The 27,693-nt window shown below is 37.6% G+C and overlaps 1 protein-coding gene across 2 annotated transcripts in view; it reads right to left on the bottom strand.

Annotated features, from left to right (window-relative positions):
- Nucleotides 1-27,693, bottom strand: part of LOC149814982 (DNA repair protein RadA-like protein) — a 142,837-nt gene that overhangs the window by 51,200 nt on the left and 63,944 nt on the right. For both annotated transcript variants that reach the window (XM_089989726.1, XM_089989727.1), the window contains exon 11: nucleotides 9,747-9,824. In XM_089989726.1, the coding sequence (XP_089845852.1) occupies nucleotides 9,747-9,824 (78 nt within the window). The remainder of the gene's footprint in view (nucleotides 1-9,746; nucleotides 9,825-27,693) is intronic.

The raw sequence follows: 27,693 nt of genomic DNA, 5'->3' as shown, positions 1-27,693 counted from the left end.
AAGCTCTACCTTTTTCCTTTTTATAACTGCAAACCCAGTCCTGTGGATGCCAGATGCCAATTGCAGGTTATTGGAATCTCCTATCAACATTCATGTTCTAGCAAGGGTGTTAGTTAATTTTGAACGTTAATAAGGGAGTAAAACACCACTGACTGTCCGTTCTCGCATGAGTATTTTATAACCTAATTACAAAATAAATTGAATATACCCCTAGTACACTAGTCTAAAATAGTACCAAATAGCCTTAATAAAGCAAAACACTCTGTTGTCTCAAACCATGAAAACTATTAATAGCCAACTACCTGTTAAGCTGTAGTGAGGTATTTTGTATAATGTTTTTCTTTTGTCTTATGTAAATATTTCAATGTTCATTATTAATGAAGATATATATTCATAAAGCCTTATGTTTGTTGTATTTATTTTTCATTCATATGTATTGAATGTTGGTATTTGGGTTTGGGTTTTGAGTGCCTTGAATTATGTGCCACTTCTAGACATGGTATCAGAGCGAAGGCATCATGGTCTTGAAGTCTTGTTCGTGATCGTGCTTCAAAGGAAAAATTCTGACTTGTTAAATGGATTGGATTCAAGCTATGTCACATGGGTGCGGGTGCGGGTGCGGGTGCGGGTGCGGGTGCGGGCGCGGGTGCGGGTGTGGGTGTGGGTGCGGGTGCGGGGATTCGGCACTTCCAAAAAACCTGGGTGCGGGGGTGTGGCAGGGGCAAAAATGTAAAATGTAATATATATATATAAGGGGGTCAGGGGTTCCCCCGATGCGGGTTTTTTCAAATTTCATTTTATATACACCTGCATGCACCCATCTCATAAGAAGAACAGTGAATACTAATAGCCAGCAAGGCTACCACCATCATTATCATTTATTATGGAGAGAGAAAATCCTTTACTAAAAAAAAGGATCAGCAAGGCTACCACCATCATTATCATTTATTATGGAGAGAGAAAATCCTTTACGAAAAAGAAGGATCAGCAAGGCTACCACCATCATTATCATTTATTATGGAGAGAGAAAATCCTTTACGAAAAAGAAGGATAAGGATTGAAAAGACAGGAGCAGCAACAGCTGTTAGCAGCTGTCAGCAGAATTTTTTTAAAAAAAAATTCCGCAGCCCATTTCATAGGGCAAATTTTTTTTAAAAAAAAAAAAAATCCAAAAAAAAAAATGGACCTAAATAATCCTGGGTGCGGTCAACGCACCCAGCCGAATCCCTGTGACATAGGATTCAAGGATCTCTCATTCCAGTATGTACATTGTGATGTTATGGCATATGTGTTTAAAATGGAATTATTTAAAAATGAATATGTTTTTTCATAAATCCATTGAAAGTAGATCTTATAAAATTATTGTATCTTGAAATATGCTTTTGCGTAAATAGATTATAGATAAGTGTATTTTGCAAAAGCAAGTGGTTTCTTAAAATCTTATATGTTTTTCATGTTTTGCAAAATACTTAATTTTATGACATATCCTCTCTTGTATGATGCTTAATGAGTGTATTCACATCAATTGTTTTGTGATTTTTTTAATATTATGATGTTTTGATGAATTTTAGCTTGTGATATGCATGATATTTTGAATATATTCTTGTACTCCTTAATATTGTATGCTCTCCATCATTGTGTGAATGTGTTTACATGAATTTTTGAGTTCAAAGCAAACTCTTGAATGATTTACTCATTGAGTCGTAGAGGCTATAAATTGTTTAAAAATATCATGAATGTTTTATAGGCTCTCATGAGATTGCGCTATTATGATTGTGTGACATCAATGTGTGACTTTAAGTTATATTTAAAACCATCTTATTATGCAAAATTATTTTGCAAAGGATTAATGATTGATTGAGTATGATCTTCGATGGTTTATACTTGAGTTTAATGAGTGATTCTTATATTTGATTGAATATTATCTCTTTCTTTATATTCTTAGGTATACGCCATGAGTAGACTTTGGGATTGTTATATCAACTTATTTTGGATTGCATGAGCATGCCTTATTATCATGAACTTGAATGCATTCTTTTACATTAAACATCCATCATGGGCTCTTAATGAGTCATATATGTGTATATGCCTCATTGTTAGGCATTTTTTTTATAAAAAACTACCACATTTTTTTATGTATTGAGCTCTTGTGCCTCTTAGTGATTGGTGGTGCTTGGAATCTTTGTGTTTGTGCTTCTGCTATTTGTTTATACTTTTTTTGTCTCGTAATAGACTTATGATCTAGGGTAAGCTAACTCCTTGGCCATTCCCTATTAATATAATATTGATGCATTTGCTTGAACAAGATTTATGATATATTGATACCTTGTTTGCATTTGATTACATCATATCCTAGAATCTTTATTAAAACTGATTTGAAATAATGTTTTTCAAGTCATTTATTATTCGAACTCACATTATTTAAAATTTATTTTCATGAGATATTTATTGTCTTATTGTAGCATTTGTTTTGTCCATCACATAAATTATGTTTAATGCATTATTTTTTCTGGCCTTGTTGTTATTGGGTCAAGGCTAGCTCTTGAGGTGAGTTATGTGTGCACCTCATGTTATCTTATCAGTCTAGATTCCCAAGGGTTATGAACGTGTTGTGTTGGCTTTGTTGAACCATAGATGTTTGTTGGGGTGAGTTGTCTGCACCTCAGTTTTTGTCAGTTTAGATTGTTGGCTTATAGTTTGACTCTAACTTATGTTTGTTTGATCGTTGGTTCTACGAGTGCGTTGTATTACTATTTTTTTATTTGGCTATTTTTATTATGTTGGATACTTATAATTATGTTTATCTGTGATGGCTATTTATTTTTGAAACCATGGTGTTTCAAAAGATTGTTAAAATTGATATCCTTATTCTTCTTGGTGACATTCGTTTGCTTTCATTACAAGCTCTTTTTACCTCTTGTATTTCTTCCTATTATGCCTATTATCTAAGTGTCATTATATGTAGACAAAAAATGTTTATTCACACTTTTATATGCTTGTTTTGCCCCATAAGTGGCATTGTGATTATACTCCTGTTCTAGTAGTTGATACACTTATTTTGAGTGTCATTATATGTAGACAAGAGATGTTTATTCACACTTTTGTGTGTTTGTTTAGCTCATAAATGGCATTGTGATTATACTCTTGTTCTAGTAGTTAATACACTTATTTTGAGTGTCATTATATGTATACAAGAGACGATATTTTCAATGTGGTGCTTGTTCTAGTCACTAATACAGTTTTAAGTGTTAGTTTATGTAGACAAGAGATATTGTTCTTCAATGTGGTGAGTTATGTGCACCCATTGTACTCTTCATCTAGTTGCTGATACACTTGTTTTTTAAGGTTTGAAGGTCCGGTGAGGTGATTGCTTGTGGTGGTCGAACCAGTGTTAAGATTTGCAAATATCATTCATTGTTAATGTGAGATTTTTAAATCTCTTCATAATTTTTCTAAACTCATTTGCTCTTGTATGAAAAATGATTATTGAAATATTTTCATGCATCTTGCATTAAATATGCTTTTATTGCATGATTGAGGATATTTTAAATTTGTTTTATGTTGGTTGTCTTGCGTGTTTTACATCATGATATGCCTTGGTTGCATAGGTTGCTATATTTTGAATGAATTTATAGATATTGTTTCTATTATTAAAATTTAAATTGCTATGATCAGTTTGAGACTTTGCATCTCTTTGAGACATTAAAGTATCGAATTTGTATCTATATTGATTGATATAGTTGTTGAACCATGTTTGCCATTATTGCAAAATATCATTTCTCTTGTTATGATTTGCAAGTGGGTTTTTGAATTTCCTCATTATTTTCGTTGTGCATTTGAATATGGCCATTTGTTTTGAAAAATCTTTTGTTTATAAATATTTTATTTTTCCTTGTAAGGATTTAAACTCCTTTGTGAATTACTTATTCATGGTATTGATGTTGTTTGAAAATCCATATTTTATATATTTTATGCATTAATGCACTTTTAGTGATAGATATATACGAGTATTGACTTTGAATAATGCATGTTTTCATAAATGTTTAAAGTAATTAATGATTTATGCGTTTATCCTTGAGATATTTTGTGCATGCATTTCTCTTTCTGATAATATGCAATTATGTTCTCTTATGAATTAAGAACTGTGATTTCTTAAAATTATCTATTGAAGTGAGACTCTCAATGACTATTGTGTTTGAAAAATTAAGTGATTTTTCAAAATTAATTTTTTAAAATAATTTTGAAAATGTTAAACTATCTTATTAAATATTTTCTATATATTGTATTTTTTGTGTGTTTGGCCATCCTCTATCTATAATATACAACTGATATAGTTTATTTTTGAAATCTTTATATTTTATGATATATATATATGTGTGTGTGTGTGTATAGTTGGGATGTTTTGTTAGCTCTATTTACAGGTTCTTAAATAGTTATGATATTGAAGATCCTAAATACCTTTTGTATAATAGGGCATATGATTGAAGATCGAGAGTATCCTTTAAGGAAGCATACAACAACAACAAACAACAACAACTACGCCTTCATCCCAAAACAATTGGGGTCAGCGATATGAACCAAAAAAGAAATTCATTTTGGGTCTTCCACACGAATCCTTTTCCTCCAATCATTTTTATCCAACGTCATGTCCTCGGTGAGGTTCAAAGCATTCATATCCTTTCCTATCATCTCCATCCAAGTCTTCCTAGGCCTACCCCGACTTCTTTTAACTAATAAATTTTCCCATTTCTCCAACCTTCTAACTGGAGCATCATTAGGCCTTCGCCGAATATGTCCAAACCACCGTAAACGATTCTCTCGCATCTTATTTTCAATGGGTGCAACACCTACCTTCTTACGTATCTCTTCGTTCCGAATCTTATCTTTTATTGTATTTCCATACATCCATCTAAGCATCCGCATCTCAGCTACACTCATTTTTTGAATATGATGTCTCTTGGCAGCCCAACATTCCGTACCATATAGTAAAGCGGGTCTAATAGTCGTCCTATAAAACTTTCCCTTACTCCGCAATGGCATTCTACGATCGCACAGCACTCCAGTAGCACTTTTCCATTTCATCCACCCAACCTTTATCCTATGATTTACATCTCCATCAATTTCTCCATACTTTTGAATGATGGATCCCAAATATTTGAAATAATCATTCACCGGTATATCTTGCTCACCAAGATTCACTACACTCCCATCACTACTTCGTTGCTTACTAAACCGACATTCCATATATTCAGTCTTACTCTTACTCAACTTAAAACCTCTAGCTTTCAATGTCTGTCTCCATAATTCTAACTTAGCATTAACCCCAGCTCTAGACTCATCAATCAAAACAATATCATCAGCAAACAACATACACCACGGTACATTTTCTTGAATTGATCTCGTAAGCTCATCCATCACTATCGCAAATAGGAAAGGGCTTAAAGCAGATCCTTGATGTAACCCAACCGTTATCGGAAAATTGGTTGACACCCCTCCACAAGTGCGGACATTGGTTACTACTCCTTCATACATATCTTTAATTATACTAATGTACTTGAGAGAAACACCTTTCTTCATCATTGTCCACCAGAGAACGTCCCTAGGTACTCTATCGTATGCCTTCTCTAAATCAATAAAAACCATATGCAAATCTGTGTTCCTCTCTCTATATCTTTCAATAATTTGTTTAAGAAGATGTATAGCTTCCATAGTTGATCTTCCAGGCATAAAACCAAATTGATTCTCCGATATCATGACAACCTTCCTCAACCTAGACTCAATCACCCTCTCCCAAAGTTTCATAGTATGACTCATGAGTTTTATACCACGATAGTTTGTGCAATCTTGTATATCACCCTTATTCTTATATAAAGGCACCAAAGTACTCTTCCTCCACTCATTAGGCATCTTATTTGTTCGCCAAATCAAGTTAAAAAGATTTGTCAACCATTCTAAACCTTTCTCTCCCAAGCATTTCCAAGCCTCGATAGGTATACCATCTGGGCCAACTGCCCTTCTTGATTTCATTTTCTTCAAAGCCTCTGCAATTTCTTTCTTTTGAATCTTGCGCATGAAGTCACGATTTATCTCATGAAAAGGAATGGAGAAGTCTCCAAGATCTTGAGCATGACTATCATTAAATAGCTTATCAAAATAATCTTTCCATCTCTCCTTAATCTCCTCATCTTTGACTAAAACCCTTTGCGTTTCATCTTTGATACATCTAACCATACCCAAATCCTTCAATTTCCTATCTCTCATCTTTGCAAGCCTATAAATATCCTTCTCGCCTTCTTTGGTATCCAACTTGTCATAAACCTCCTTATATACCTTAGCCCTCGCGTTTCGAACTTTTTTAGCTTCCTTCTTTGCTATCATATACTTCTCCAAATTCTCATTATCACGACTCTTACTTAGATTTCTATAACACTCTCTTTTAACCTTAATAGCTAATTTGACATCCTCATTCCACCATGATGTATCCTTACCTAGTGGTGCACCGCCTTTAGACTCACCCAATACCTCCTTAGCTACTTTTCTCATACCACCCGCTATCTTATTCCACATTGATTCTGAATCCTCCTCGAGACACCAATCAACTTCCTTAACTACCTGCTCTATAAACATTCCTTGTTTAGCTCCTTTCAGTACCCACCACTTAATTCTAGGATCTATCCTATGTCTATCCCTTTTGCGGCATTGTCTAATTCTAAGATCTAAAATTAAGACTCTATGTTGTGTAGCTACACTTTCTCCTGGTATAACCTTACAATCGATGCAACAACCCCTATCTCTCTTTCTAAGTAGGAAAAAATCTATCTGACTCGTATTAACCCCACTTTTAAATGTTACTAGGTGAGACTCCCTCTTCCTAAACCAGGTGTTTGCTAAGATCATATCATAGGACAAACAAAAATCTAAAATCCTTTCTCCACTTTCATTTCTTTCTCATATACCATAGCCTCCATGGATATTCTCAAATCCATCCCTACTAATGCCTACATGTCCATTAAGGTCACCGCCGATGAAAAGCTTTTCTCCATAAGATGTCTCTTGTACTACTCCATCTAAATCTTCCCAAAATTGATGCTTAATGGAATCATCTAAACCTACTTGAGGTGCATAAACACTAATAATATTAATAATATCCGTACCTAATACTAATTTAATAAGTAAAATTCTATCACCCTTCCTACGGACCTCAACTACATTATCTATAAACTGACGACTCATAACAATCCCTACTCCATTCCTATTCCTATTTATTCCTGTATACCAAATCTTATATCCCCAAGGTTCTATCACTTTAGCTTTCTCACCTACCCATTTGGTCTCTTGAAGACATAAAATATCAATCTTTCTCCTACACATAACATCTACTAACTCTACCAACTTACCATTTAAAGACCCTATGTTCCAAGTGGCTAACCTAATTTTATGGTCTTGGACTAACTTCTTTACCCCCACCCGTCCAACAAAGTGAGGGAACCCTTGCCTATTTGACACCACACCCGGGCGCCGGTGTGACGCGTCGCTTCTGGGCGACGACCTAGCAACCCTTGCACATTTATCACTGCCTCCGGGCCTAGAGAGTACAGCGCGTCGCTCAGTAGGGAACGCCCCAACGAAATTCTCATATTGGTTCATTTTCATAGGATATGACAAAGTTTTTATGCTGGCTGTCACAGGCCTACCGCAACCCTCCTCCTTTATCCGGGCTTGGGACCGGCAGTGTATAACTACACAGGCGGAGTTTAAGGAAGCATAATATATTATATATATACATATATATGTATATATAATATATTCATTGTAAAGTTAACTAAAGTTGACTTTACACTAGTTGTTAGCTAGATTTTTATTCCAATGGCTAGAGATGACTTTATCTCTCCTCTCTTTAATCTCGCTCTTCCTCTATTTTCTTTCTATATATATGGGGTGTGGGTGCCTATTGTGGGTGAGAGAGTGATGGGTAGTTTAGGTTCATGAGTAACTCTTTGTGTAGTGGAGTATTTTGTATAATGTTTTTTTTTGGCTTATGTATTTCAATGTTCATTATTAATGAAGATACATATTCATAAAGTCTTGTGTTTGTTGTATTCATTTTTCATTCATATGTATTGCATGTTGGTATTTGAGTTTGGGTTTTGAGCAGAGTTACCGGAAGCTTCTTAAGTAGGTGGGAAGCTCGCTTCCTGGAAACTCGCTTCGGAAGCGCGATACTCCTCGCTTCCGAAACTTCATGGGAAGCTCGATTTCCCCACACTTCTTCTATGCTTCTCATACACATGGTCTATGCATACTATATACTTTTCTCACGTTTCTTTTCATCTTTTTCATGTATTTTCTCTCACGCTTTCACTCACTTTCCATGTACTTTCTTTAAATTGGTAACCATCATTGTTAGATTTTAACAAAAAAATTAACTCTTTTATTGAAAAATCATGAAATATAAGAATGATCAATTTTATTTTAGTTTTTATTTGTTTCTTGTTTAATTCTATATTGCATCATTTTTTATTCACATTTTGCTTTTAAATTGAAACTTCACTTCCCGCTTCGTATAAATTTTAAAATGCCTCGCTTCCGCTTCCCGTATCGTTTCCCGCTTCTGCTTCCTAGTTTGGCAACCTTGGTTTCGAGTGCCTTGGATTCTGTGGTTGTACTTCATGGCAAATAATAGAAAAAGTAAGCGGTTGTATTTTAGCAAGACATGTGAGGACTAATTTCTTAAGAAAATAGAAAATGGTATATCGACTTCTTGGTCAATGGTAGTCACTTCTGCATACTCCATTTCCATTTCTCTAGGTAATAAGAGAAAGAAGGCATAGTTGCATTAAAATAATGATATTAATTTGTTGAAAAAAACAAAGATGGAGAGAAAATTAATGGCAATCAAGGAGGTGAGGCATTATGTTACAAATGCTTTTGCAGCTGACTAGATTAAACAACAGCCATGATAGTAAAAATGTCATAAGCAACACAATAGTTAACTTTTGAAATGACACAAATTTTCAAAAGCAGTACACCAAAATCTTGAAACATGTCTTCAAGCTGTACACCAAGATAATTACGGAAGCAACATTTTTCACATTAACATGTTTCATTTTAGTGTGACTTTTTTTTATATAAGTTTGCGAACTTGCATAAATTTAAATAATCAAAGTATGAAGTCAACGTGTCTGAGATTAATTACAGTTTTTAATCACAAATAAATTTTAGATGCTAATAGAAGTAATCCTTATCCTTTACATGACTTGTGTATATGATTAACCTATCATAATGATTAATAATAAAAATTCCTTTTGTTAGCATATCTTCATTTGCAAGTTGGCATATCTTCATTTGCAAGTTGTCATCCCCTGAGGGGGCATTTTCATGTCACAGAAAAGCCCCCTTTCCGTGGTAAAGAGAGCTTTTCTGTGGGGCCCACACCAAAGAAGTTTGGCACACACAAAGAGAATAACTAACTTCTGTATGGAAGGCTCCCTACCAGCCAAAGGTTTCCACGTTCCACCCCCTTTTACAGCAGAAACAAAGTCCGATGAGGGATGGTTTCCACTGGAACCCTTTCCGTGCTTTTGTGTGCAGGGAGAGTGTTACCATGACACAAACACCCCTTAAAAGCCACTGTCATGGCATCTTTATCCACTTCAAATCAAATCACCCACTTGACTAATTTGTGGATATAATGACCTATTCTTGAAAAACAGTTAGATAACATAGGCAAGCATATAAGCACTCACTGATATTATCATGTCAGCTCTGCTTTCTTTTACTCCATTTACATGTCTTGCAACAGCTACACCAGATAAACATAGTGCCTGCATTACAATTCAACAGATCATTAAAAATACCAGCAAAAGGCATTTGGAAACACTCAGCTTCCTACTTTAAAAGCAGCTTTACAAGAAGAGAGACTCTCAAGATAGGTTTAAGCTTATCGTCTCAAATGTAAACTCTTGAATAGCAATTCTGTCACTATAAATTAAAAACATCAAATAATAATAAAAATAAGTTGAAATTGCAATCTAATGTAATTGATGACAAATTTTAAAAGAAAATGAATACAAGTGAATACAAAATAAGTAAACAAGATCATGAAAAGAAATAGATAAAGTTAATGACACAATGATGACTATGTCCATGAAGTGTCCTGGTGTGTCCGAGTGTCTATTATCTCAACACAGGATACACATGCTCAACGATGTGTCTATTAAGAATAGATAGGCATGTACTAAAAGGGGGTATTTTAGTCATTCAAGTTATATCAAGATGTGTTTGTACATGTTATATATATTCATGAGTATTTTTATACATATGAAAATATCAGGAGAACTCTAATCAAGAGGGACGTCCTCTCATTCTTTGGCTGACATCCTATTGTATCTTTCTCTGCAGGTTACACGAATTCAAAGGCTTCTTCGCATGGTATCAGAGCAGATTTGAGTGCAAATCCTCATCGAATCTAAAACGCCTGACATCTGCTCTTTTCAGATAAGTCATTCCTCGTATTCTCCTCTTAATCTCAATCAGATCTGAACAAATCTCATTCGACCTAAGGTCTGATCTGAATAAATCTCATTAAATCAATGAGTCACCTAAAAACACACAAAAACCAGTGGTTGAGTGTCGGTTATTTGGAACACCTCTCCAGTCAGCATCATTATAAGCAATTAAGTTCAAGAATGAAGAAGCAGATAAGAAAAATCCTCGAAAAATAGAACTTTTGATATATCTAATAATACACAAAAATTTCTCCCATATAAAAAGTGTGAAAAGATGTATTTGGGTCACGGGTCAGGGTCCAAACCTGTGACCGTGATCATGTGTTATATTCCTTCATTAATGGCACATGTGTTATTGTATTCTGTTGTAAAAGGGTACTTTAGTACCCTAAAATCTTTGTATCAGTAATAACATATAATGAAAGGTTCAGCAGCCTATTCCATCGATTGAGGAATCTGGTTTTCTCTGCAGCTCCTTCTCTCTCTTTGTTCTTCACCCTTCACGCATGATGAAACTCTGGTTTTATAAAATCTAGCATGGTATCAACGAAAACACGACCTTTTGAGAAAAAAATAAGAATGGAGGAATTGATAGACAATTAAACAGGTTATCCCATCGCCAAGGATCGGGTCACCACAAATTTTGTGATAATTGTGTTACCATTTTTGCGATAACAGAAAATGTATCTTGTTACCTAGGCGAGGTTGTCCATCATGATAAGAGATATTTGAAGAAGAATAGAAGGAATGTCCCATTAATAGGGATGAGGTCGTCACGAGAATCGTGACCATTTATGCTATAAAACAAGATAAAATAATAAAATTTGGCCCAAAAAGCTTTTTAACAGAACAAAATTTTATCTTTATTGATGACAAATTTAAAGACAAAGAGAAGGTGGGCAGACAGTTTGCTACCATTCTCGATATTCAGAAGATACATTGGGTCCAGGAAATACAGACAAAGGAATGAAGGAGTCCCAAGTGTATTTGGTTACATGGTATGCCCCAGACCACTGATCCGACTGCAGATCGAATTCTGGCATATGGTCTGCCGGGAAGCGAGTGTTGACACGAACTTGTCGATGCGAGAATTGTCTGAGACACCTCTCTGGCAGATAGTCAACACAAAAGAAGGGACCAAGCAGTCTGTAGCGTTTGCTACGAGCATAAGTGTAGCAAGGAACTGACTGTCAAAGTAATCCCAAAGGATCTCTTCCTGGTGCAGACTCTCGATCGAGGCTCGATACTGAATGGTTGACTTCGACTTCTTGTTGTTGAACCTGAAGGAACTGGCTTTTGATGGCACATGTCGCAGGAATCACGACTGCAAGGCATAGGTGCATCCTTCCACCAGAATGGTCTCTTCAAGGGCAAAACGAGTTAAGCCTCGGTAGATAAAGGCTAGAGCTTCCATGGATACTGAAAGTTGACGGGTCTGCTTGCTTCCCCATCTTCGAAAGAGTCGGGCGACTCTGACATCGATGAAATTCTAACTGTCCTGAAAGAATGTTAATCCCACTGTGCATAGGAGCATGACATACTGGATTCTTTCTTTCGCTACTCGGGACAAGGTGTCAACTTCCTCGTAAGCTTCATACTTGCGATAGAGTCCGAACAGGTCGATGAACTGACTTCGGTTGATCTCGGTGAGAGGCCAAGATCTGCTCCCTGTTGCCTTGGCTAATGCTTCTCGAACATTTATACCCTTGACGTTGATCAGAAACTGCTGCTCGACTGGATCATCTGGCTGACCAGCTGGCTCTGGCAATCCCATGATGTCGCTGAATTCGTCCATTAGCAGAGTCATCTCTCCCCATGAAAACCAAAAAGTGTAGGTACGTGGATTCCATCGTTCTGCCATAGCTTGAATCAGATTGTCGTTGATGGTTCACTTGCTCACTGCTGATGTCATCTCCAATCCACAATCATCGAAATGGTCTGGGAACATACGCGAGAAGATGGCGAACCAAGAATAATACCACCGGGGGAAGAAGAAATGAGACTGGATAACCCGATGATCCGGGGATCCGTCCTTCATCTGATAGAAGACATGATCTCTGGGAAAGATAGCATCGAGGGAATCGGACGTCATCGGAATGATATTGAGGCAAAGAAGAAGAGAATTAGATAGAATGCAGGACTTACGGATAGACTTTCGATGAAAGAAGAGGATATACATAATTCCTAGAATTTTTGAAAGATCAAGGGAATTTAGAAAAAAAGATTTCCAAATTTTAAAGGAAATTTGACACAAAAGAGAAAAGAATGTAGGTCAAGGAAAAATATACACATGGGGTTTCTGAAAATAAGGGGAAATTTTGAATAATATACCCAGGGTTTGGAAAAAGAGGTTTTGATATATAGAAGAATACAAGGAAACATCGCATAATCAAAGCTGCACAAACAAGGATGCGCACACAGCACTCCCTAAAAGGCTGACTCTATATGCAATATTTGAAATGGCTTGTAGGATCTTAATCCTAACTCTATGGTTCAGATCATCTGATTCCAACCAAGGTATGCCGATATACTCAAGTCGAAGCTCGAAGTACGTGGCATAGAAATATTTCTCTGGTTCCTAACAAACAAAGTTGTGTCAGTTAAAATTGACTCAATCTGTCATACCAAACCTTTGGCGCTAGTTTAAGGCCATATAGGACCTTATCTAAACGAAGGGACTTTCCCTTAGAAATAACTATACCATGTGGTGGTTTCATATAAACTTCGTCAACTAATTTTTCATTGAGAAACACATTTTTAAAATTCATTTGATGCATAGGCCATTTCTTTACAGAAACAAGGGCTACTATGGTTCTAATTGTTGTCATCCTAGCAACTGGGGCAAAGGTTTCCTCGTAATCTATTCCATACTCTTGGGAATATCCCTTTGCAACTAATCTAGCTTTATACCTTTCAAGATTCTCATCACTCTTGATTTTTATCTTCTATACTTATCGACAACCGATGGGTTTCTTTCGTAAGGGTGTATCTTGGACAGTCCAAGTATTCACCTTTTTTAAAGTATCTAATTATACCTGCATGGCCTCTACCCATTTAGGATGTTTTGTTGCTTTAACAGTTCTTCCGCACTCTAACCATTCCCTTATTCTGCAGAAATCATTAGCATTGTTAGAATGGTTCAGACAAGAGCTGGAAAGGAAACAGCCCCTCAACATAGTGACAGTGAGAACGAAAAAATGGATTCTCCCAAGTCAGTCAGAGGACAGGGTCAGAGCAAAGGCGATGATATCGACCTTGCCATGTACAGCATGTTTCAGAAGATGATGGACAGAATGATGTCAGAACAAGCCGAGGTCAATCTGAAGAAGGTTGTTCCAAAGAGCAAACCAAAGAAAAAAACTGTGAAAAAGCCAATCAGGATTGTCAGGAAAAAGGTCCAACCTGACACCACTTCTGAGGAATCAGAATCAGCAGAAGAGAAGTCAGAAGAGGAAGAGCAATTTGTCTACAATGTAATCTTGATACTTAGGTGAAAAGGACGCATAGGACAAAAAAATTTCAGGGAACTTTTGATATTTTGAATGACCTTCTAGTTTCCATCTCTGCATGGTCCTCATTATTAGTATATTTTTCAAGGGCACATGTGTAATGCTCCAAAATCCCGAATTTGTAAACTTTTTAGGAAAAATTAAAAGCTTTGTAATCAGTTATTTTTCAAAGTTTAACATGTCAGTTCAGCGAAAAATGGTGTTTTAAATAACAAGTCAATGGACCTTGGGCGCATTACAGGCGAACTTTACTTTACACAACGGATTTGTATCTCCATACAATCATTGAAACCATACATATTCAAACGAGGTTTTTAATAATTAAAGTTTACACGAAAATTGGAATTTCAACGAAACCCTTATACCAAATTACAAAACGTCCTCAGGAGCGGAACATCACAGAAAGAGTGGGATCCTGATATTATCATGTCATCGTATCATCGCTTGTCGTATCAACCTAATCATCACCTGTACCCCATAAAATGGGTCAGACTTATAAAAATCTGATAGGTGCATAGATATCAAAATTAAGAACAAGACTAACATATGCATTATTTTTTTTGTGATACGCAGTTCAGAATAAGTGAACATGATAATCTTGTTTCGATAATTACATGTCCTGAGGGTACGCATAGAAAAACGTAAAAACAACTGAAACTGCTCGGGGGTTTGTTATTTTATGTATTTTGATACCCCAGACAACTAGCTGAGTCCGCTCCTAAGGGGACGACCAATGGTCGAGAGAGAATTCCTCAGAGACATATATGAAAAGGGATACATCCGAACTTTTGCAGAAGCCAATGGGATCTACCACCTAGGATAATTTTTTGTAGTCTCGTCCCCTAACTCCGATACTCCGATGACTGAGAATACCGAATCATTACTACTCGAAGAGTGTAGTTGTTACCAACTTGCTCATCGAAGTTTTTTGTACCATCACATCCTCTCTCTTGACGGAACCAAAGAAACAAATAGGTATGACAAGTTTTATTTAACTGACGACCCATTTTACATGCTTTGGTCTTTTAAACCAAAACGAGCATCTTGCTTATGAAGGCGATTATTACCATTTATGTAATTTCTTTTTAATCACTGTGTATTTTCACACTATGAGGTTACCATAAACCTTCGGTCTAATCATCGTAGTACTAACATGCCATGCATGTCTGATAGTACCACTACGATGAAAAGATATCGGTTTCTCAAAAAGAAACCCCAACATTTATTTAGAATTTCCAAAGTCTCATGCTTTAGGCCGGAGAATATCTGATTCATTTCGGATACCAAAAAGAAGAATTGGTCGTACATACTACCTAGAGCTACGTAGTCAAAGCATTTTCATTACGCAGGTTTGAGGGAAAAACTCGATTGCAAATGCGCAAATGCCAAATACTTGTTTTGCTTTTCAAGATAGCGAATAAAACGAGCTTGAAATCTCGCATGTGAAATCACTTTTTTTAAAAACTGCATACTTTGTAAGTTTTATATATGTATATATATAATACATATATATTAAAGCATAAGCATGTGCAATTTACAACACGGCGGCAAGGTAAATGACATAAAGGAAGGCCAGATGTGTGAAACCACACATCAAGCTAAATAAATTGCATAAGTGATGCACGAGGTACAAAACCGTACATCGACTAAATAAATTGCGTAAGCAATGCACGATGTACAAAACCGTACATCAGCTAAATAAATTCTGTAAGCAAATCACGAAGTATAAAATCGTATATCGGCTACATAAATTGCGTAAGCAATGCACGATGTATGAAACCATACATCGGCTAAATAAATTGTGTAAGAGGCTGTGTACATTATAGTGCGGCAACAAAGTAAATGACATAATTTAAATGGACAAAAATACGCAAAATTGTATCCTTGAGTTAAAAGCATATATATATATATATATATATATATATATATGTATAAGTTAGAAGTATTCCATCATTTGTTCTTGTATGCAACTTTCTCTTGCCTCGAAGATGGTCCGACTTGCTGACGATTCCGAGCGTAAGTTCTTAAAGGCTCGTGCCGCGGTATTATCCGTTGTGCCGAAGTGGTATGCTGCAATTGATTACACTGTGTTGAGTTCTTAGTTTTTGACGAAAGCGGCGACGATTGTGTCATAGTGGTCGAACTTGAATCCAGTTCGAACAGACCAGATCGAGCCGAGCTTAAAGGAACAGAGTCAAACTCGGTTCACACGAGTCGACTCAGCGCACGCGAGTCGACTCAGGTTGCGGGGCCGACTCAGGTTGCGGTGATAGCCGAGCTGGATCTATCCCCCAAACAAGACAGGAGCGAGCCTAGGCTCGGTCCTTCAACTGAGGGAATTGAGCTGGGCTCGGTTCAAACCGAGTTCAACTCGATAGAAAGGTCTAGGTAGGAGGGTAGCGCCCTCCTGCCTCCTGAAAAATGAGACGGGCAGGAGGGTTGCACCCTCCTGTCGGCAAAATATAAACAGGCAGGAGGGTCGCACTCTCCTACCAAAAAAAAACAGGCAGGAGGGGCGACACCCTCTTGCCGGTGGAAACGAGAGAGAGAGAGAGAAGAGAGGCAGACGGGGAGGGGGGTTTGCCTGACAGAAGGGGCGACAAGGGAGCGGCCTCAGCTACCCCATGTCGGTCATCCCTACCACAGCAGTAGCAACAACCTATGGTTGCTGCTGGAAACAAAAAGGGAGGGAAAAAGAAAGGGGAGGGTGCTCGGCACCTTCCCTTCAGGCATGCCAGAGACACTATCGCAGGTGGTTGTGGGTTGCCTGCAGAAACAGGGAAAGAGAGGAGAGCAGAGCAGAGCAGGGTGTCGACCCTCTATTAGCCAATGGAAACAACAGAGGAAGAGGGTGGTCGGCGTGGGAAAAGTCCCAGCGAGGGAAAGGAGCTCAGGCAAAGATGTCGAGAGGGCTCCGGTGAGGGGGTGCCGGGTGGGCTCGGAATGAGCAGGGAAAAGTCAATGAGCGGGAGACTCGAGTGAGCTTGCGAGAGGGAGAGGTGAGAGATCTGAGAGATGAGAGGGATACGGGAGAGAGGGCTCGTAAGAGAGAGAGAGAGAGTACTTACAGTGAGAGAGGCAGTGGGAGGTGGTTCTGGCATGGCATGTCGGGAGGGGGCTCAGGCTATGTCACACGGACTCGGCTAGGGAGGTGATGCACCCGCGTCGACACGCCCAGACACGGGTGCAGCTTCGGACACGAGGCAGACTCGGACAACAGGTGTCAAACTCGGTCAACGCACCTGGGTCGAGTCTGCCCACTTTATAGACTCGAACAACTTTGATCGAGTCTATAAAGGTCCATTTTCAAACTCATTTTGGATTCGAGTCGGTTCGGATCCGAACCCGGCCTAGATCCAAAATGGTACATGCATCGGGGCCAAACCCTAAAGAGGGTTTACGATACTGGGAGGGGCTTACCCTGTCGATCTTTGCCTCCTCCCAGTCTTCCGATCTTCATCCCCTGCAGTCACGCCGACGACCCAGACCCCGACGACCGTAGCCACAGGCGACACCAGCCACCGGTCTCAGGTATGCCTCTTCCCTCTTTCGTTCTTCTTCCTCTTCGTCCGGCAGGGGGCTCCCCCTTCCTCCTTGTTTTCCGACAGGGGGTTGCCCCTTGCCTCGTTCTAATTCAGACAATGAGGCAGATTTATGATAAGTTTTGTTGTTTATCATACTCACAAGCTTCTTTATGTGTTATATTTTGGTAAGTTTGTGTTGTTAAGAATTACTTTTTTATTTTTGCTTTAAAATTTACAATCCTATTATTACTTTATTATTATATGTATAATTATATATATATAGCAGAGTCCCTATGTCCAAAATTTTTGAAATTGTGTCGCATCCGTGTTGCACCCGCACCCATGTGACATAGGGCTCGGGTTCGGTCGGCATCACTCAGGCGAGAGTCGGAAGGGTGGGGCGTCGGATGAGCAAGGAAGGCATCGGGGGTCGGATCGTGCTTCGGGTGTTTAAAAAAGAAAACCCTCCTGTTGGGGGTTTAAATAGAACACATGGGGGGGGGGGGGTGTTGACCCGGATCCAAAACTTTTTTTTGTAAAGACCATGAGCGTTACAACATGGATACAGTTTTGATCTCGAGATTGTGCTTTACTTATTTCAATATCATGCGATTTTTCTTCACTCACTATATCATTTTCTATTTCTTGATTAAGATCAGCATCATAATCATCAAACTTTGAAATTAGATGACAGAAAAGAATACTTAGTTACTCCCTCAGAATTTTCAAATTCAATTTTTTTTTCTTTTTCTAAGAAAGACACATTTCTTGAAACATATAACATTTTATTTTTAAAGTTAAAGCATCTACAGCCTTTTGGTTATTTACATATCCCAAAAAAATACAAGGAATAGCACAAGGAGAAAGCTTATCATTTTTGTTAGTGAAAACAAAACATTTGCACCAAAAAACTCTTAATCTAGAATAATTAGGTGTAAGTTTAAAAAGGTTTTTCAAATGGTGATACATTTTTCAAAGACATAGATGGCATTTTGTTAATAAGATAAACTATAATTAATGTTGCTTCGACCCAAAATTATTTAGGTACTTGGTTTGAAATAAGCAAAGTTCTTGTGGTTTCTATGATATGCCTATATTTTCTTTCCGTCAAGCCATTTTATAGTGGAGTGTAGGGACATAATTTTTTTTATGTATAATACCATTGGATTCTAATTTCTAGGTAGTTTTAAAATTCTTTTAATAAAAATTCTCCCCCTGAATCAGTGCTAAAGATAAAAACATCTTTTTGAAATTTATTTTTGACCAAATTGTGAAATATTTAAAAGTATGAAAAACTTCAGATTTGTGTTTAAGAAAATAAATTTGTGTGTCTAGTGAAATAATCAACAAACATTACACAATATGCAAACCCACCCGTAGATATAACAGGTGTTGGGCTCCAAATGTAAGATCGTGTGTCCAAGTCTGGGGAAAAATCGTTTGAGGCTCGATTTTTATACTGATACCTTTGAGTCCGGGTTTGACCCAGGTCTCATCGACAAGGTCTAGGCGAGCCAATCAAAACGTGGTAGAGAGTTTTAATTTCGGACGGAATTCAGAATTTTATATGCGTGTTATATGTCGTTGGATGCATCTCAGAATTATGAGTGCAACGGTACTTTATTTTCCTCAATTCGGGCTACGATTATTTTCTGAAAAAGGATCAGTTTGTCGAAATGGATCCGGGATTGGATCGGACTGGATCCAAGGCCTACGATCCGAATTTTCATGGGTTTGGATCCTATGTAGGTCCTACTTAAATATGGGTTTGTTCCAAGTCTTGATCCATTTTCGTTTTGGGTATAGGTTTGGATCTTGGATCTGGATCCAAATCCATGTGCCATGTCTTTCCTAGCTTTAAATTCAATTTAAAGTTTTATTTTGGGGTTAATTATAGTTAAAAAGCATCTAGGGTTAATTTGGTAATTTTTGGAAAGTTATAAATAATTTTAATTAATTAGAAATTAATAATTAATTAATTAATATCAATTCTGAAATTTAATTGTTGGGCTGAGTGGGACTCTCTAAAAGAATCCCTATGTTTTACCTAAAAGAGTTTAGGAAAGTTAGAATTCATAAAAGAAAAGGGGAAAGTTAACATTTGGTAGATTTTAAAAAAAAATGGAAGCTACCTTAGGGAGCGAGTTTCCAAAAATTCTGGAAACTCTCTCAAGAGAGAGAGTGTGCTGGAGATTAGGGGGGGGGGGGGCACCCCCTCTCTCTCATCTTTTAAATAAAGAAAAAAAAGGGGAAAAAGAAGGAAAGAGGAAGAAAAGAGGGAAAGAGAGAGAGAGGAGGAGGAAGAAGAGGAAGAGGAAGCCATTGATTTTTCAGCTCCAAGCCCTTTTCCACCTTTATTTTCATAGTTTGAATCAAGGTCCGGGTTTCTTTCTTGTTTCAAATGAGAAAAAGAACATGGGTTTGATTTCCATGTGATGTTTTTAAGAGAGAAAAAAATCCATGGGAGAAGAGTAAATCTAGTTATTTACTCTAAAATACATGGATGGGGTTTTGTAAATCTTGTTTCCATGGCTAAGATTTATGTATTTTCTTCTTCCTTGAACTTTATGTTAGGAATATATATATATATATATATATATATAAAGGATGATCCATTGATCGTGAGTGCTATTGTTTTAAAAGAGGAAAATTATATATGGCAATTTGTGGGGCGATAGCACAAAACCTGTGAATTTTTTTTTATTCCAATGCTGAAACAGAAATCGTGATTTGATTCTTGTTAAAACAGTGTATTAGGTTGTAGCTTGTTCTCTGCATAACCTAGCATATGTGTTTTTGCATGTTGTATATATATATATATATATATATATATATATATATATATATATATATATATATATATATATATATATATATAGTTATCTATTTTCCTTTTAAAAAAAAAAAGTATATAATAGCAGTTTTGAGTTGCAGTCGGCAACCTGGACCTCTGTCAGACCCAGTCCAGCCACTCGGCTGGACTGGTAGTGGCCCTGCCAGGCCCGACTGCAAGCCTTTCAAAACTGCAGGCTGCAGTGGGTGCCTGGCAGCTCAACCGAGCTGGGTTCGGCTGGGACAGGCCTCGACCCCACCAGGCCCAGCCTATTGGTTGGTCTGAGGCCGTCTGGCAGGCCCCCTGCCAGACCTGGCCCTATTCAGCTAGGCCTCGACAAGCTGGACAGGCCTGTCGAGCCTGCTGAACCCAGTAGATGGGCATTGGCTGGGTCACATTTATTCAAAAAAAAGAAAAAGAGAACAAACGTATGTATATCTGAGTATTGAAATCTTGGTTTACAAAAATTTTTATGGGAGGGGTATGTATTTGCAGCCAAGTGAACACTGATAACAATAGGCAGTTAGATATATGTGGTCACAGCACATTTACAGGTACATATGCATTTGTAAAAGAAAATATATAGGCATTGATGATCACTTCAATGAGAAACAGACATTAACAGGACGTGCATTGTCTGTTCATTTCAAACAAAAACAGTGCACTCATAGTCATGGAAATCTTGATAAAAGAATTATGCAGTGATGTACACATTTATTTTAAAGTGAAACAGTATATGTAGTTAAACAATTTTTTTTATGTATTATCGAGCTGGGTAAGTGGCTCAGTTTGGCCCCCCAGTCGGCTGGGTGTGCTTTGGCAGTGAACAGACCCAACCGACTGGGTTCGGTTGGGCTAGTTGTCTGTAGCTGGGCATTTTCGGCCTTAGCCCCAGCCGACTACATGTCAGCTGGACAATGATTCTGGGCCCGGTGTCGCCCCATTTGGACTGGTGCAATTAAAAACAAATTATTTTTGTTGTAGATGGTAGGACAAGCTGCACTGTTACGAAGAAAATTTTCAGACTGTGTATGCACCGTTTGTACTCAGACAAGGGTCAAACAGTACATCAAGAATTTCTAATATGTATAGTCCTTGTGTTCGATTGAAGCTGAAACAAAAGATCCACTTAGCATGCAAATTCCAGAATTTGTTTCCTTGTATTAAACTAGTCATCCGCGTGCTAAAGAATGAATTCTTTTCATATGCCTTTACTTGACATAATATGTTGAATTAAAGTAATATGGCAACGCTGCATCTTATGCATGTGTGTACATTAAATTGATGTGTTTGGCAAGTGCATCATTGCATGGTTGTTCACTTGTTTATTTGAGAAGCTTCATGAATAGAGACATGTAATTGGCATGATTATGAGATCACATGCATATGAAGTTTGTCTCATGCATATCTCAAAAGTTTGCATACATGAATGTGCATCGAGAAGCATGTGAAGTGAATGCGTAATGGCATGTTAATTATGGTGTTTGCATATGGATGCATTGATGATCAAATTGGATCATCCTGGGTTGTGTGAGCCTTGAGCAGGTGTTGCTCTTTATTTTAATTGTAATATGCATTGCAAAAATCGAAAGTGAAATTATGGTTTTACTGCACTGTTCTTTGTTGTCACGGGTAGTGGTCCCGTGAAGAGCTTGACATGCTGATTTGCAAACTTATGTTATTAATTTTTTTGCATGTTGATTTGCAAATGTAAAAGAACTAAATTAATAATAAGATAAAAGAAAGTAAAGAACAATGTAATTTATGTTTCCTTGATGTTTCTTCTTACTGTGTGAATCTTGGAAGTTGCGGTTTGGGGAAAACCGTGAGGATACAAAAACTCTGTGTGTGTTGTTGTTGCCCCTGACCCGATATTGAGGTTCTTCTCCTGCCCACGGTTTTAGGAAGAGTCTGATGCTTTGCCTGGGGGTGGTGTGTTTGACACAGCTGTTATTGTTTTGGTATACCAAGAAAGTGGCACCAGTAAATGCTGATTTTCATGGTGCCCCCGACATTAGATGTTGTTTTCCAATGTTTCGATAGATGGTGTTGATTCCTGATATCGGTCGAGGGCTAATTTTAAACCCAGTAATAAAATACAAATTTGTGTGCTAAGTTACCCTGAGAACCCTACTTAACTTCGGGGATTTTTACACGTTTTGTGTATCCGCGGGCAACGGTAATTAAAAAGAGAAACATAAATTATATGCACTTAATAGGACATGCATATGGGAAAAGGAAAACTTAAATGAAAGATAATAAAAGGTTCATGCATTGCACATAAATCATGCATATTCCTACTATGCATTTAGATCATGTATGTTTACTTGTTTCCTTAGTTGTTATATGTTGATGAATGCATGGTGTTGGTCTCTAATGCATGTTAATTGCCCTTATTGCTTAAATTGTGATTCATGTTGCGTAGTTAATGTTCCCTCATGTTTAATGTTTATTTTCTTTTTGCATGAATGGTTAATTGTCTTATGAATTGGTTATAATTGTATCCTTCTAAATATTACATGAATCTTATTTATGTCATTTATTCTTATTTGATTCACTAGAGGGACCTGTATGCAAGATTCTTCGGATTCTGACACCCTACTTTTATAGTTTTTCGCAGACACAGGTGATCAGTGAAGTCGACTAATTTCTAAGAGTATACGAGGGTCACACTTGCTTCAGACTGCTTCACTTATGAACAGAGTGGCTCTATTTTTTGTTTCTTTTAGTTCTTTTTATTTCCTGTAGTTGTTACTTCACTCTTGACTTTTATTGATTCATTAATGAAGAGTTTGGTTTGTTTGGTTATGGATGATAAATGTAAGCTCGTTTGTGGTGTGTGGTTATCCAGCTGAAATTAGAACTGTAAGGACCCCAGGTCTCTGGGAAGATTTCCGCAACTCTTAAAAAAAAATATCGCATTTTGAAGGGGTATGAGTTGGGGTCGTTACACCAAACATCCGAATGTACTAACTCAAACTGTCGTGTAGAGACAAAAGTTCTTTCTTGGAGTGGCAATCGTTTCATTTTGCCAAGAATACAGTCTTCAAGATCATAAAATTTTTTCATATTTGGAAAGTGCTGGATTTTGGATACATTAGGATGGCCAAGTCTTTTATGTCATAGATCCAAATTCAGTTTCTAAACATTATAACAAAAAGTATTCTTGGTTGTTTTCAAAAAATCCATGTAGTATAAGCCTCCTTCTCTATGACCTTCCCCAATCAGCTTGTCTGACTGGCGATCATGCACTCGACAACCAATAGAAGAGAAGGAAACATTATACCTATGATCACATAATTGAGAAACAGATAAGAGATTTGAATTTTAACTTGAAAATATATCTAATTTTTAGAATAAAAACCATTTAAAAATATTTTCAAAATTTCCTATTTCCTTTATCGCAAGGGAAGTAACATCAGCAGTAAATACACTTGACCCGTTTGAGTTACGACATTTGGAAAAAATATCACCATTTGGTATCATATAAAATGAGGCACCTAAGTGAAAAAGCCAAAGAGATTTATTAAAATTAGATATACTAACAGAAGAGACTGTGACTCCAGCTGATGAAGCTCCTTTGATTAGAGGTTGAAGATGTTAGTTTTGGATCATGGATCCATGACCCGCACCACATTCCAAGGATCCATCTTGGGATGCGTGGGCGGTGGCATGTTTGTAATTTATCTTTATTACTTGTGTAATGTTATACCCTATACAACACTTATAAATAATAAGTAAAAGAGGGAAAACCTATTGCCGCTGACTCCTCTTTGCTGACTCCTCTCTTCTCTCTTCTCTTCTCTCTCCTCTCTCTTTACCTCACCTGTAACTCTTGCAGGTCGATATTTCTGACATGGTATCAGAGCACAGGCGCGGAAATCAATCATCTAGAAGGCCCATAAGGACCAGCACGTGCTTCTAAAGGACGTAGGCTTTATTTCTGTTTTGTTTTCCTTAATCAGATTTCTTTATTTCTCATTTTCTTAATCAGATTTCACGTCATTCTAGTTTCCTTTTTTATCCTTCTCATTCTCAATATTTCTGGTACGCACGTCTTAACATCATGTTTCAGTCTGCCGAGTTTTTGTTTTTCTCCCCAAAATATTTCTGATTCTTTCTTTTTCTGGTTCGCACGTTACTATTCATATGTGTAACGTATGTGCTGATATTGTTTTCAGCACACAACATTGCTGTTTCTTTTTCTCTGTGTAACGTGTGTGCTGATATTATTTTCAGCACACAGCATTACTATTTTTCCCTTCAATATACTGTTAGAACAGTCGGCATTTAATATTTCCTGGTTCGCACATCACTATTCTTCTGTATAACGTGTGTGCTGATATTGTTTGCATCACACAGCATTGTTGTTTTTTCCTTCAATACACTGTTAGAACAGTTTGGCTTCTCATTCTTCATATAATTCATGGATTCCAAGCTGAACCCTAGTTTTCTTATTCACCTCATGACCCACAAGTTATCTCATCATAACTACTTACTTTGGAAACGTCAGATTGTGCCTTTTATTCGCAGTCATGGTCTTTATGGGCATCTAGATGGGCGATCACCCGCCCCACCTACACATATCATGCAAGAAATAACAGGTGAAGATGGGAAGGTGAGTCAACTTCGAACCACCAATCCTGCTTATGACATATGGGTACAACGTGATCAGACATTAGTTGCTTACATAACTTCCACACTTTCTGATCGTGTTTTACAAACTATTTCTGATGATCAATCTGCTGCCGAGTTGTGGAATGGACTAGCTCATTCCTTTTCTCAGGTTTCCGAATCTCGGGCTTTGCAACTCAAGTGGCAATTCCAATCCATGCGAAAAGGAAACAAATCTATTACAGAGTTCATGGGGAATGTCAGGGTTATTACAAATCAGTTAGCTGCCATTGGAAGTCCCATATCAGATAAGGACATGGTACAACAGGTATTAGGTAGCCTTGGACATGAATATTGCATGTTTTGCACAACACTCCAGATTGTCTCAGTTCTTCCATGTTTTGATGATCTTCAATCTAAGCTTTTGCAATATGAGGTCAGTTTAAATCAGGAACACGCATCAGATGATGCTCATCCTGTGATGATGGCATATACGCTTATTCAAACAGGAGTCTTATTTACTCCTCCTCATCCCAATGGAACAACTATAAACAAAGGAGGATTACTACCTACACCAGGTGGAGGAGGCCTTGGCTCAGGCAGTGTACCACGAGGGGGACGTGTTCCTACTTGTTTTCTATGCAATGAGCGGGGACATGTTAAAGCAAATTGCTGGTACAATCCTCAGAACCGAAACAAAACAGGGAGGCCAGATAGTAGGTAAGGGCAAAGGGCAACTCAGACGTTTGCACGCACTCCTCAGGGACAGGTTCTTCCACAAGACGTACAAAATATCCTTATGACTACTTTCAATCAGATGAACTTGCGCCAAAATGATGAAGGTATATGGTATATTGATTCAGGGGCAGCAGCACATGTTACTTCTGATGCTGGTAAATTTTCTCACTTGACTCCTTACACTGAAAATAGTACTATAGTCATAGGAGATGGATCTCACCACCCCATCTCTCACACTGGAAATGTCTCCCTCACTTTGCCTGAATCTCAATTACCCTTGTCAAATGTCTTACTCACACCTGCTATTCAAAAGAATATTCTATCTGAGTCTAAATTAGCTGATGAACAAAATTCTTCCGTTGAATTTACTCCTTCTGTTTATCTTAAGGATCTTCACACCAAGAAGACGCTCGCTAAAGGTGAACGGCGCGGAAACATGTACGTCTTTGAAGAATTTCATGTGCCTTTGAAGACGTCGTCTTCCGTAGCCGTGGCTTCTTCAGCTCCTTCCTTTCCAACATTTTTGAGTCGATCCACAGATCATAGTTCTCCATCTAGAGTCTTGAAACTTAATAAGCTAGACTTATGGCATCTTCGTTTGGGTCATTGTAGTCATGTTTTTCTTGATAAGTTGTCTGCTAAAGGTCTAATACCTGCAGTCAGTTTAGAGTCAAAATGTCCAAGTTGTCATTTATGCAAAAGTCATGTACTTCCTTTTCATAGTATCAATAAAAGAGCAACAAAGCCTTTTGAGATTATATGCTCAGATGTTTGGGGTCCTGCGCCCACTGCCTCTCTTTCTGGATCTCGATACTATGTACTCTTTCTTGATTCTTACACTCGATTTAGTTGGATTTACTTCATGAAAAACAAACATGAAGTTTTCAAGTTGTTCAAACAGTTCCATGGACTAGTCCAAAACCAGTTCAACACCAATGTTGTATATTTCCAATGTGATGGGGGGAGAATACATATCCCATGATTTTAGTGAATATTTGAAGGAGCATGGCATTACAAGTAACATTTCTTGCCCTCATACCCCTCAACAAAATGGAGTAGCTGAGAGAAAACACAGGCATATTGTTGAGACAACCTTTGAGCATGATGCACACTGTGGGTATTCCCTTCTCTCTTTGGACCGAGGCTTTCCATACAGCTGTTTACGTTATCAACAGGTTGCCCATGACCATCCTTGAAGATAATTCTCCGTATTTTGTTCTTTATAATTGTCATTCATCATATGAAGAACTACATCCTTTTGGTTGTGTATGTTATGTTCACATTGATCATTCATTGAGAAATAAGTTTCAAGACAGAGCTGTACAGTGCAAGTTTCTTGGGTATGCAGATGATTATAAGGGATACAGGTGTTATGATCCTCATACAGGCAAAATTCGGGTATCTAGAAATGTTGTTTTTGATGATGAAAATTTTGACACTCTGGGTTCGTCTTCCACAGATACACAGGACAGTTATGATCCTTGGCTCAGTGACTCACTTTTATATGACTCGTTGCCTTATGAGGATTCATCTTTATTGACAGACAATGAACCCTATACTTTCGATGTGGAACCGCATATGGAAGACATTCCTCCTACAACAACATCCTCACGTTTTTCTGGTCTTGTTTATTCTCGTAGAGCTCATCCAGTCAATGATGAGACTCCTCTACGACGTTCCACTCGGGTTAGACATCCTATAGATCGTTGGGTAAGTTATAACAATTTCTCTTTGGATTTTCAAACATTTCTAACCAGAGTGTCCAAAGAAACAGAACCTTCCTCTTTTCATGAGGTTGTACATTCCCATGCCTGGGTAGAGGCGATGAATGAGGAAATGGAAGCATTGCATGAATGCAATACATGGGAAATTGTACCAAGGCCAGATAACAAAAATGTTGTAGGATCCGAATGGGTGTACAAGATCAAGCACAAACCGGATGGCAGTGTTGAGCGCTATAAGGGTCG

This window comes from Nuphar pumila, chromosome 15, assembly GCF_984573655.1.
Source record: "Nuphar pumila chromosome 15, dmNupPumi1.hap1.1, whole genome shotgun sequence".
NCBI lineage: Eukaryota > Viridiplantae > Streptophyta > Magnoliopsida > Nymphaeales > Nymphaeaceae > Nuphar > Nuphar pumila.
This window is presented reverse-complemented; position numbering and strand designations above follow the sequence as displayed.